Source organism: Eulemur rufifrons, chromosome 2 (assembly GCF_041146395.1).
Source record: "Eulemur rufifrons isolate Redbay chromosome 2, OSU_ERuf_1, whole genome shotgun sequence".
Lineage (NCBI taxonomy): Eukaryota > Metazoa > Chordata > Mammalia > Primates > Lemuridae > Eulemur > Eulemur rufifrons.
In genome coordinates, this window is record NC_090984.1 from 116,666,243 (window position 1) to 116,677,620 (window position 11,378).

An 11,378-nucleotide genomic window follows, 5' to 3' on the forward strand; every position below is an offset into this window, starting at 1 on the left:
TAGACTAACCAAGAAAAACCACACACTCATATAAACCGATGCAGAAAAAGCACTTGGCAAAGTTCAACACCCATTCATGACAAAAACTCCCAGAAAATTAGGAATAGATGAAAATATCCTCAACTCGATAAAGAGCAGCTACAAAAGTCCCACAGCGTTAGCCGTCATACGCACCCCGTGCTGAAAGACCGAACGCTTTTCCCCTAGGACCGGGAGCAAGACTCAGCGGTCTGCTCGCACCGTCCTCATGCAACATGTCATCCTTCGCCCGCGCCCTGGCCCTCCCGAGACCCCATGGCAAAGATGCGCTGAGCTGCCCTCTCTTCCTGGGGCTGGGGTCCTAACCCCGTCCACTCACACCCCTTTCAGGAAAGCACAGTGAAGCGCAAGCGAGTTTACCCGATTTCATTATGTTGAATCTGCTCTGATTTATATCAGGAAAAGCAAATCATTGGCCAAGTTTGGGACTCTTATAAGTGACACTGTCTTGTGACACACCAGTGTCACAAAAATATCCATGTGTGCAGCATGGAGTCCAAGAATTGCTGATGTGATTCAACCAGGACACTGAGGCCCAGAGAGAGGGTGAGTGACTGGGCCAACATCACACATGCAGGCAGGGGCAGAGGGCAAAGATCTCATCCTCACAGCCAGTCTCCCTGTAGTGGTACAATCATGTGGCTGAAACCACTTCCAGCATGGGACTTGATCACACTGACAGTCGTCTCTGTCACTGCAGTTGGGCTGCATCCAGGACACCACTAGGTCTCTGCCTCCTCTGAGGGCACGGCCACGCCGGTGCTTGGCCCTGGCTGTCAGGGCAGGACGCCCTCGGCCGGCAGCCAAAGGGGTTTGAGGCCTCCGGTTCCCAGGAAGCATGTCTGCTGTGATTACGGCTGACGGCAGGCCCCGGGCTGGTTGTAGTGCCATTATGTAAGGGAGTTACATAAATCATCTTGCGATGTCTGCATCTCACGTCCACAGAGGCTCTGGCCGGGCCACCGTGTCCCTCATGCAGCTTTTGTACATTCCCTGAGTCGGGGAGTGGGGTTGTTGGGCCTAATTCGCCAGGGCCGTGGTGGCTGGGATGAGTCTGCAGCCGTGGGCCAGCAAAGCCCCTGGGAGGGAGTCAGGCCCCTGTGTGGGCTCACAGGTGTCAGAGGAGCAGCATCTCAGGATCATCCCTGTCCCAGCTCTGTCATTTACTGACCGTGGGGCCCTGGGCAAGTTTCCTAGCCCTTTTGTGCCTCTGTCTCCTTATCCATTACAGAGAGCAATCACGGCCCCCGGGAAGAACAGGTGACAATGTACGTCATGTGCTTCGATCAAGTAGGATTTTACATTATTATGATCAGGTGTGAGTGTGCGCGCAGGGTGGCCGGCAGAACAGAGCTTCCACCTGGGTCCTCCTTCCACCTGGCTCTGCCCCCCTGGGTGAATCACTGCCCCTCTGTGGGCCTCTCTTTCTCCATCTCTGAAACGAGAAGTTGGCCCATCTTTTGGAACTGAATTTTCTGTAGAGGTCAGAGAATGTTAAGTCTCCTTTAAAATTTATTTTTGGCAATTTAAAACATTGCGTTCTAAAAACTATATCCACGAACAGCTGCACATTCAAATGCATTTTAGCTCACAGGCTGTTACACTGGGCTGCGACCGGCCAACTCGGGGGCCAGGTGAACCCCTCTGGGGACCAGGTAATAAAGCTTCTCCCGAGATTCCTTTTCGTTGATGACTGTCCTAAGATCACAAGATAAACTTTGAAAAAAACTATCATTTCAGCTACTTATGTCTATAAATCAAGACTTGTAAATGTTCTGCAACCAAAACAAAGTGTGGCTGATGTGAGACCATAATCCATTACTCCTGATTTCAAAGGCTGATGTCGTCAAAACAGGCTCCTTGTCCTAATCCACTGTTTGCAAAATAAGTAGTACGCGTGCATTTGAATGTGCAAAATAAATTTGCACTCACAGCACTTTGCTGTCACAGTTTTACACGTTGGATTTCCAAACATTTTTACACGGGTTTCTCCACTTAAAAGCAATTTGAGAACCTGTTGCCCCAGATGACCTCCGTGGGTCCCCTCGGGCTTGGCCTGCGAATGTCCCTGCCAACTGCCTCTTCTCACTTGCAGTTCCTAAATCCTGGAAGTGGGTCGTGTCTGTTGACACCCAGAGGTTCTGGATGACGGTTTGTTAGGATGCTGTTCTGCTTCACTGATGCGTGGGTGTACGATGGCTGTTTAGTCATCGAGGTGACTCAGGGACGCCACCTCCACACCCTCTGGTCCCTGGCACGTGGTAGGTGCTGGGTGGGTCGAGGTGAAGCAGCAGGTACCTGAGGCTGGATGGTCTGACGAACTTGAGGCAGGGTCAGCACAGCTGGATCTCGGAGGTCCCCGGCAGCAACAGCTGGGCGGGAAGGGGAGGTAGCCGCCCCAGCCCATCCGAATCCAGTTCTAGTCGGCACAGCCCACTCGCCTTTCAGAGAGCTTCATGGAACCCCTGCTCCGGTGCAGGGCGACTGGGTCGTGAAAGGGTGTGTCTAGCTTTCAAGTGCCACAGTTCTGTAGGATCACAGACAACTCCTCCTCAAGTACAGCCACAGCACCACAGGGTCTCTCACTGAGGCCCACTCTGGCTGGGACCATTCTGGTCACTGGAGATACAGAGAAGAACCTGAGGACAAGCTCTCTTCTCTCCTGGAGCTCACCTCGGGTGGGGGAGGGGTTTGGGGGCAAACAATAAACGAAAAACCCAAGCCAGGAAGCAGCTGTTTGTAGTCCATAGTTCAGAGGAAGGGACAAAGTATCTAATTCATAGAACATTTAGTAAGAAGCTACTCTGTGCCAGGTTCTGGTAGGGGGTCAGATTACAAAGGGCCTTCTGTGTTTGTCTAAGGAGGTTAGACTTCATCTTTGATTCTATGAACATAGGGATGGGAGAGGGTGTCACTAATAATGTTGGGAGTTGGTGGAAGGCTTCCTGGAGGAGGGGATGTTGGAGCTGGGTCTTGAAGAATGCCAAGACAGGGATGGCCTAGTTGGGCCCAAGAATCAGAGGTTTGAGGCTTCTATGGGTGTGTCACCAACTGCAAATAGGGAAAATAATTCCCTCCCCACCCAGACATAGGACCATAATGAAAGAACTACTAGGAAAGGGCCTTCTAGAGGGAGGCAAAATTATTGTTACAGCTGTCGTTCCACCTGTCTGTATGGCCTGTCGGAAAAACTTGGAGGAGGCTCTCCCACCCCCCACCGTGGGTCAGAGGCAGCCCCGGAAACCTGGCCTGGGTGTGGCGTCAGTGCGGCTAGATCAGGTTCTCAGGCCACTGTACCTTGGGCCAGTAAGACCCTCTCTCCCGACCTCCTGAAGCTGCAGCTCCCAAATTCCTGAGTCGGAAGTTGACAGTCACGCCCTGACCTTGGGAAAGAAGAGCAGAGCCCAGGACTTGCGTAGAAAATCTGGTCTTCGAGGCCTTCAGAGCCGAAGGCGCTGGGGCAGCGTCTGGCCTCAGCCGGAGCTCAAGGCAGCGACGTGGGGTGGCGAGTCCCGCACAGGCTCTGCACACCGGCGGCCTGGCTTCGAGTTCCGGTTCTGCTAGTGATTAGCCGTGCGGCCTTGGGAAGGTAACTCACTTTCCTCATTCGCAAGTGGCAACACCACCACTGTCACGGAGCTGTCCAGAGGGTGTGGCCGGGTCTTCCCTGTGAGATCATCGAACGTGGCTCTTGGCACACAGAGGGTGCCCAACAAGTGTCAGCTTTCTCCATCCCGTTTTTCTCTCCCCTTTCTTCTTCTCTTCCCTCCTCTTCCTTCTTAACTCAAAAAGCGTTTGGTGAAAGAAGAGCCCATGCTACGAGCTACGGCAAGACTTTAAAGACATCAGCTTGACTCCCATGGAGCCCACCGGCCTGTCGGAGGGGACACCATGAGCGGGGTGCCAGAGTGGGTGACACAACCGCAGGTGCGATGGCGTCTCGAGGAAGCCGAGATCGGAGCAGAGTGGCTCGATGCCTTTAGAAGAGGCATGTTGCAGAGAGTGGGACCGGCACAGCCCAAACGCAGCGCACAGAAGGCCCGCAGGGGATGAGCAGAGCGCCGGGGAGCAGGCAGCTAAGAGAGGGGTGCCGGGTGCCGCATGCCGGAGGGATTCCAATGCCAGGCTGTGCCCACCGGCCTCAGGCAGTAGGCAGCAGGGAGCCATGGGGGGAAACGGGCAGGAGCCCACCCTGGTGACCGTGGGCCAGCAGCGTGCGCCAGGTGGGCTGGGAGGTGCCACAGAGACATAGAACCCCCCAGTCTCTGGCATTTACAACAACGAAGGTTTAGCTGTCGCCCATGCGGAGGCTGCTGCACACAGGGGCAGCTCTCCAGAGCGCGTGGCGGCCAACACGCCAGGGTGCTCTGCACCGACGGTGCCTCCATCGCAATCCTCACGGCCCTCACCCCCGCGGCAGGAAAGGGGCATGGAAAATGCTGCACTGGCTCTTCAGGGCCGAAATTGCGTCACAGCCTGTCAGCACAGGGCCACCTCCTCCAAACTGTTGGTTTTGCCTGTAGGGGCCCTCAGGCCGGAAGGGACTTGGCTTGGCTTCAGGCCACTGTGGGCGGGTGCCTCGTCCTGATAACACCTACCTGTTGGCCAGTGGGAAGAGTGAGCCCGTCACTCCTGGTGAGGCCCCAGCCCTGCCCTGCCAGGGCTCCCAGTCTGGGTGGGCAGACTCAGGAGGGGGGCCCTTGGCATTTCAGGATGGGGCACAGAGGTGTGGGTGGGTGCACAGACCACCAGCCATTTGGCTGACGGGGAGGCAGGAGGAAAAGGCAGCAGAAGAGAGGGAAACAGGAAAGGAAGGGGAGGGAGAGGAGGAGGCCGGGCCTGGGCAGAAAGGCGAGAGGCGTGAACCGGCCACGAGCTGGCTGGCACGGTGGTGGCGCGGCCATTAGCATTTCCCAGGCAGCCTCCCTGGCCTTCGGCCTCACCTTCCCTCTGGCCAGTGGTGGGCAGGGCCAGCCCAGGGCCAGCTCTGGGCTCCTTGCTCGCTCAGAGCGGCCCTGCTTGCAGCCCTGCCGGCGTTGGCACGGTGACAGTAGCCAAGTGTGCAAACTTGTGCCATTGTCCCCAGGCCAGGGGGTGCCATGGAGACTGGCTAATATGACACAGGAAAATGTTTGCTGATGGCAATTCTATGGGCTTTGTCCACCTCTTTCTCCATCATGACGACTCGATTTAAGTCCCTAACTGTTTGACTACAAATGCAAGGGGACCGTGCAACGCCAACCTTTTGTCCGGCCGCGCTGAATGGGCAATTCAGGCTTTGTGCAGCTCAATTGAGGAAGCAAACATAAAGACAAGATTCCTGAGGGCTCCGGCTCCCTTCCCATGGATATCCCAGCACCTCGTTAGAGCCCGTCCTCGGCTACCTTTCCCGACAGACATCAGTGGACCTCCCGACCTGGCAGGCCTTCTGTGCCCGATCCCTGGGGGATCCCGGGGGGAGGGTGGTGGGGAGAGAGAGAAAGAGAAGGAGAGAGAGACAGCGAGACAGAGAGAGAGAGCCACTCAACACTCAAGGACAGCGGGAAAAGCAGCCCGCCCCGGCTTACCCGGTCCGATTGTCTGTCTGCACTGGAGCATGGCAGCCGCAGGCCGGAGTCTCTGCTGGGCCCGGCCCCTCCTCAATCCTGGACGTTTTAAACACACACACACACACACACACACACACACACTCTCCCCACCCCCTTGAGAAACCAGGGAACCGAGGTCAAGGGGAGGAGGGGCGTGGAGGCCGAGGGGAGTGGGGCTGAAGGGTAGAAATTTACCGGGAAATGATTGCATTTGGGAGCTGTCTTTTTTGTGATGGTCCCCATGGTGACAATTTGTGACAGCAAAGAATGTGGGAACGGGGCGCCGCCGCCTGATTGGGATGCTTTGTATCTGGAGAGGCGCTCCTGATTGGCCTGAGGGGCCCCCCAGCTCCGGGGAGTCGTCCTCCATTCAGCCCACTCAAGGGCTGCACAACCGCTTCCAGCCGGACGGAGCGCGGCCCGCCGCGCCGGGCCTGTCCCAGGTCTGCGGTGGGGAACCTGCCGGGCCACGTTGGCGGGCCCGGGGCCCGCACCTTCGGTCAGTGTGGAGGCCCAGCGGCTCTGGCCTGCCTGGGTGGGGGCGTGGGGCAGGCGGGGGTCTGGGGGAGGGGCGAGGTGCTGTGGGTGGCGGCGGAGGAGGCATGAAATTGCTGCAGATGCTTCCTCAGGGGAGTCCCTGCTGCCCGCAGCCTGAGACCAGCCCGCAAGGCAGGTCCCGATTAAGTGCCAGACAGGGGTCCTGCCTGGTCCTGCGTGAGAGCTGGGGGTGGAGCGTGGGGGCTGAGGAGGGGGGCTGATGCTCCTCGGACTGGGGGCGGGGGTGGTGGGAGGGGGAGGCCACCACCAGGAAGGAAGGGGGCTTGGCCTTGCTTTAAAGTGGAGCGGTTGCCTCGGCTCAGAAAATAAAAACCTCGCTGGCAAGTTGTGCACGCTGGCAGCGTGGTGTGTGGGACACACGCAGGCTGGGAGCACGGGGGCTTGTGCTCCAGCCCCAGCAATGCCACTTGTAGCTGGGTCACCGTGGGCAAGTTGCTTCACCTCTCTGAGCCTCAGCTGCGAGGAGAGGGCAACAGACCCAAGGGGGCTGGATGAGGCTCTGTTAGTGCCTGTTCCCTCCAGATACTGGGGAAATGCTCGGTGACCTGCACAGGTGTCCCACGCCCAGGGCTCCGTCCAGGGCTGAGGGTTGCTGGGGTTGGGGACACTGTTTGCAGCCAGGTGGTGTGGCCTTTGGGGAGGCTGGGTGCGGTTTCCCGGAGAGATTCCAACAGCCTGTTGCGCCCCCAGGTCAGGTCGGTGCCCTTCCCTGGAGCTGTCGGCCACCAGCAGAACCCGCCCTCTTCATGGAAAGCCCTGTGCAGTGGCCCCCTGGTGATGGCATCCGACAGTGATGTGAAGATGCTGCTGAACTTCGTGAACCTGGCGTCCAGCGACATCAAGGCAGCCCTGGACAAGTCCGCGCCCTGCCGCCGCTCCGTGGACCACCGCAAGTACCTGCAGAAGCAGCTCAAGCGCTTCTCCCAGAAGTACTCCCGGCTCCCGAGGGGCCTGCCCGGCAGAGCGGCTGAGCCCCACCTGAAAAGAGGGCCCGAGGACCGGCCCGGGAGGCTGCTGCTCGATCCGGGCCCCGAGTCCAGCCCCGGCGGGGGTGGGGGCTGCAAGGAGAAGGCCCTGGGGAATCCCTACAGCAACGAATGTCTTTCTAAGGAGCAGGTCCTGCAGGGGCAGAGTCCAGAAGCCGCCAGGCCTGGCCAGGTGCCCATGAGGAAAAGACAGCTGCCCGCTTCCTTCTGGGAAGAGCCGAGGCCCACCCACAGCTACCCCATGGGGCTGGAGGTGGGACTGGGCCCCAGGGAGGGACCTCCCTATGAGGGAAAGAAAAATTGCAAGGGCTTGGAGCCCTTGGGGCCTGAGGCTGCCCTGGTACCCATGTCCCCAAGGGCCCTGGCCGAAAAGGAGCCGCTCAAGATGCCTGGCGTGTCCCTGGTGGGCCGTGGCAGTGCCTGGAGCTGCTGCCCCTTGCAGTACCATGGACAGCCCATCTACCCGGGCCTCCCGGGGGCCCTGCCTCAGAGCCCTGTCCCCAGCCTGGGCCTGTGGAGGAAAAGCCCAGCCTTCCCCGGGGAGCTGGCCCACTTCTGCAAGGATGTGGACAGCCTGGGGCAGGTGTGCAGGCCCGTGGTGCTGAAGCCCATCCCCACCAAGCCGGCCATGGCCCCGCCCATCTTCAACGTCTTCGGCTACCTCTAGCAGGGCCCGAGGGCCTCGGCCCCACCTCCAGCCTGCAGGGCTGTCGGGGGCTCCAGGCGCTCTCCTGCGAGGAGGGGCTGGGCAGCGGCGTGGCTTCCTGGGCATTCCCAACGCCCCTTCCCTTTGTGTGTGGGGAGGCGGGCAGGACTGGGGCCGGGGCTCCTCACCCTTGCAGCCTTGGGAGCTATGGGGCTGGGCTTGGCGGGCCCCGTCCAACCAGGCCAGAGCCCAGCAGCCCCCCTGCTGTCCCTGCGCAGACCACGGGCAGTGGGACTGGGCCCTTGCCTGCCAGCCACCCCAGAAGCCAGTTACACACCTGTTCATCTGCCACCCACTGTATGAGCCAATCTCAGTTGTTGTTTTTGTTGTTTGTAAATATTAAGAAGGTTAAATGAATAAAGACATTTCTTTTACAGTTTCCACATCTTGGGTGTCCTGAGGTTGAATGGTGCCTGGGCCTGAGGTAGCACTGGCTGTGGCAGGCTGAGGGCTGCTCACGGCGGTGGCTGGTCCGGGGGAGGCCAGGAGTGGCCGAAGCCTCTGAGATGTCTGGGAAGGAGCGCTGGGGGCCAAGGGCTCAGTCCAAAGGAAGGACGGTGGGGAGGGGAGAGGGGAGCCCCCAGGGAAGGACCCAGGGGGGCCAAACTGCTCCGGAGACTGGGAGCTGGAGCCAGGGGAGGAGGGGTGATGCGGGGTTGGACCCTTGTCTCAGGGCCGCCTCGCCCCACCTGCTTACGGCTTCAGAGCAGACCTGTGCCAAGGTGGTCCCGCCACCTCTGGCCAGGCGGAAAATCAGGCCAAACCGGAGTTCAGTCTCTGAGGACAAAACAGATGTCCTGACCAAATTGTTCCTCTCTTAAGCATAGTCTTTGGTTCTATGTTCCCCAGACAAAGATTAATAAAAAAAATAAAAATAATATTTAAAAACCCCACACAAAGCAAGAATCTCTAGCTAATTCAGATTCCCGGTTACCCGAGGACGGCCCTCTCCTCGGGCAGGCCTGGCACACCCCCCCCGGCAAGGGAATGATGAGGCTTTGGCCTGTGCCCATGCAGAGGCGGGCACAGGTGGCGGGGACTGGCCCTAGGTTTTGTCCTGACAGTGCGCAACTGGCAAAGCCACCGGAGGGGCCTCCACCTGCACGCCAGCCGGGTTGCTCTGCTGCCGGGGCCGGGGCTCCCTGGCTGGCAGAGGGCGGCCTGCCGGGGTCCCCGGCTGCTCATTTTATCGAAACACAGTTCCCACAACGAAGACTGGTGCAGGGGCCAGCCCTGGCTGGAGTCTCTGGCGCTCCAACCAGCAGCGTGATGTGGGACGAGTTAATCTCCCCTCTGCGCCTTGGTCTCCTCCTCTGTCAAATGGGGGACTGCCACAGATTAGGAGAGCACACAGATGCATCTCCCTCTTCTGCACCCCAGGCAAGTGCAGGCTCCACAGGTCGCAGGCTCCCTCCTTCAGGGCCCAGACATGGCTCTGACCCTTCCTAACGTAGGCTCCAGTGGTTGCCAAGGGCCCTTCCTGCCCTGCCTTGTTTTACTCCCAGATCCCCCCAGAGCAGGTCGTCCACTAGAGGGGCAGCCCACTCACTGGGAAACCAGGGGGTTTCCAGCGATTTGTGTCCGATGGCCTCAGAAGACTTCAGAGCTACAGAACTGTACAGGAGGAGGCTCAAAGCTCACATCCTTACCCTGCCACCCATCAGCTGTGTGATCTTGGGCAAGTTACATAACCTCTCTGTGCTGAAATTTCCTCATCTGAGCTATGTGATTGGTTATAGACCCACCGTGTAGCTTGTTGTGAGGCCCATGTGAGTGCCTGGTACACTGTACCGCATCGATGCTCAAAAGCACCACCAAGTGACCTCCTGCAGTTATCTGGTACTGCCACACCGGTATTTTAATGTTTATGGACCGTGCTGTCCATGGGAACAGGTGCCTGGGCATCCAGCCAACCACACTCCCTAAAGAAGGAGGCAAGCTCTGGGAGACACATTCTCTTGGGGTGCCACCTGGGCTGCCGTGCGTGGGCCCTCTGCTGTGACCCCACCCACTGCCCCACTCCGCTCAACCTTCCCAGGTGATACCTGCAGATCCACTCATTCCACAATCAGGAAGTAGAAGCCTTTAGTAGGACAAGACCCAACAGAAGCCCACGGTACCATGATTCCCCCATGTGGCAGCAAGTTGGGGGAGAAACACACATCTAGGAAAGCTTCAGTATTTAAAAAAAAAAAAAGCAAAGAGCAGCCGCAGTTACAGCGGCAGATACTCCCCTAACCAAAAGTGAGTTGTGCTGGTTCACAGTGAAGCCCAGAGCCAGCCCAGGACCTCCCCACTGAGCCGCCTCCGCAGCTCCCACCACTGGGTCACACAGGCTCCTGCCCGTGAGACAGAGCCTCTGCCGGGCCTCAGGGCCGCGGTGTTCTGGGTGCCGGGAGCCTGCAGGGCCGGGGTGTTCTGCGGTGCCGAGAGGCTTCTCTGAGGCCGGAGACCCTCCTAGGGGGTGTGGGGGATGGTGGCTTCTGCGGAGGGAGATGGCTAAGTCCTCTCAACAGGAGCAATGGTCAAAACATGTGACAAACAGCACGACTTGAGCACTGACCAGTGAGAACTGACCCACTGGAGCAGGCCCTGGGCCAGGCATTAACCCATCAGCGGCTGGGTTGTGGGGAGGTGGGGACAGGACCTAAGAAGTCCACAGCTGCGCGGAGCACTGGGTGGGAAGGGGTCCTGACCAGTGCTATGACCAACTGGCCAACTGGTGTGGACACACGCACACCAATATTCTAAGGACCCAAATATTCTAAGCGCATCCCAGGTGACGATGCTGAAGGCAGTGGCCGAGCCCCCTCCCCTCCACCTCCACCCAGCTGCCTGCCCACGGAAGGGGTTTGCAGCTGCTGTCTGTTAGAACTCTCTGGGATGGACAGTGGCCTGCAAAATGCTGTAGTTTAAGGGCTTGCCTCATATCTACCCCCAGCCCACATGCACCCCAAACAACTCACAAACTGGCCTGTCTGCCTTACCCCATCCTCACCTGCCACCCTTCCGGTCACTTTTGATCAGCAGTCACCCAAGATTAAAACGCTCTCCCCTGGCTGCCGGCTCAGCAAAGACATTCCTCAGTCAGGGTCTTCCCCGTGACCTGAACCTGGTGGATTCCCCCCAGCCCTTGGGGTTGAGCGACCCCGGGGGGCAGGGGAGGGGATGCGGGTTCCCTTTGGGATTTCTTTAGGACCCCTCTAGGCTCTGTGGGATCTACAGCAAGGCAGCGTGGGACGGTGGCCAAGCGCTGTTGACCTGGAATCCCAGGGACACCCAGGAACCTTGCTGTGTGTGCCCAGGCAAGTCCCTTCCCCTCTCTGGGCGGGTTTCTCATGTGTACCATGAAGAACTGGGCTAGAATGGCTGAGCCCCCTCTGATCTGTGGCTGGAAGGTGCTGCTTGGAGACTTTTCCTCGACTCCACAGAAACCCAGTGTGTCAGAGCCGGAAAGGTCACCAGGCGCCACCACGTCTCATTGTACAGATGAGGAAACTG

The 11,378-nt window shown here is 58.8% G+C and overlaps 1 protein-coding gene across 2 annotated transcripts; it reads left to right on the plus strand.

The window, feature by feature from the left end:
- Positions 1-6,015: 6,015 nt before the first annotated feature.
- On the plus strand, positions 6,016-8,260 carry FAM181A (family with sequence similarity 181 member A). 2 transcript variants are annotated; one of them, XM_069465258.1, is made up of 2 exons: positions 6,016-6,296; positions 6,876-8,260. In XM_069465258.1, exon 2 carries the CDS (start codon positions 6,963-6,965, stop codon positions 7,836-7,838), a length of 876 nt encoding a protein of 291 aa, XP_069321359.1. In that variant the 5' UTR covers positions 6,016-6,296; positions 6,876-6,962; the 3' UTR covers positions 7,839-8,260. The 2 variants fall into 2 exon arrangements, with proteins under 2 accessions (XP_069321359.1, XP_069321360.1); XM_069465259.1 differs by having other exon boundaries at positions 6,016-6,126.
- Positions 8,261-11,378: the final 3,118 nt, after the last annotated feature.

Bases quoted from the DNA above. Each gene is read 5' to 3' on its own strand.
- FAM181A (XM_069465258.1), top strand. From the start codon at position 6,963: ATGGCATCCGACAGTGATGTGAAGATGCTGCTGAACTTCGTGAACCTG.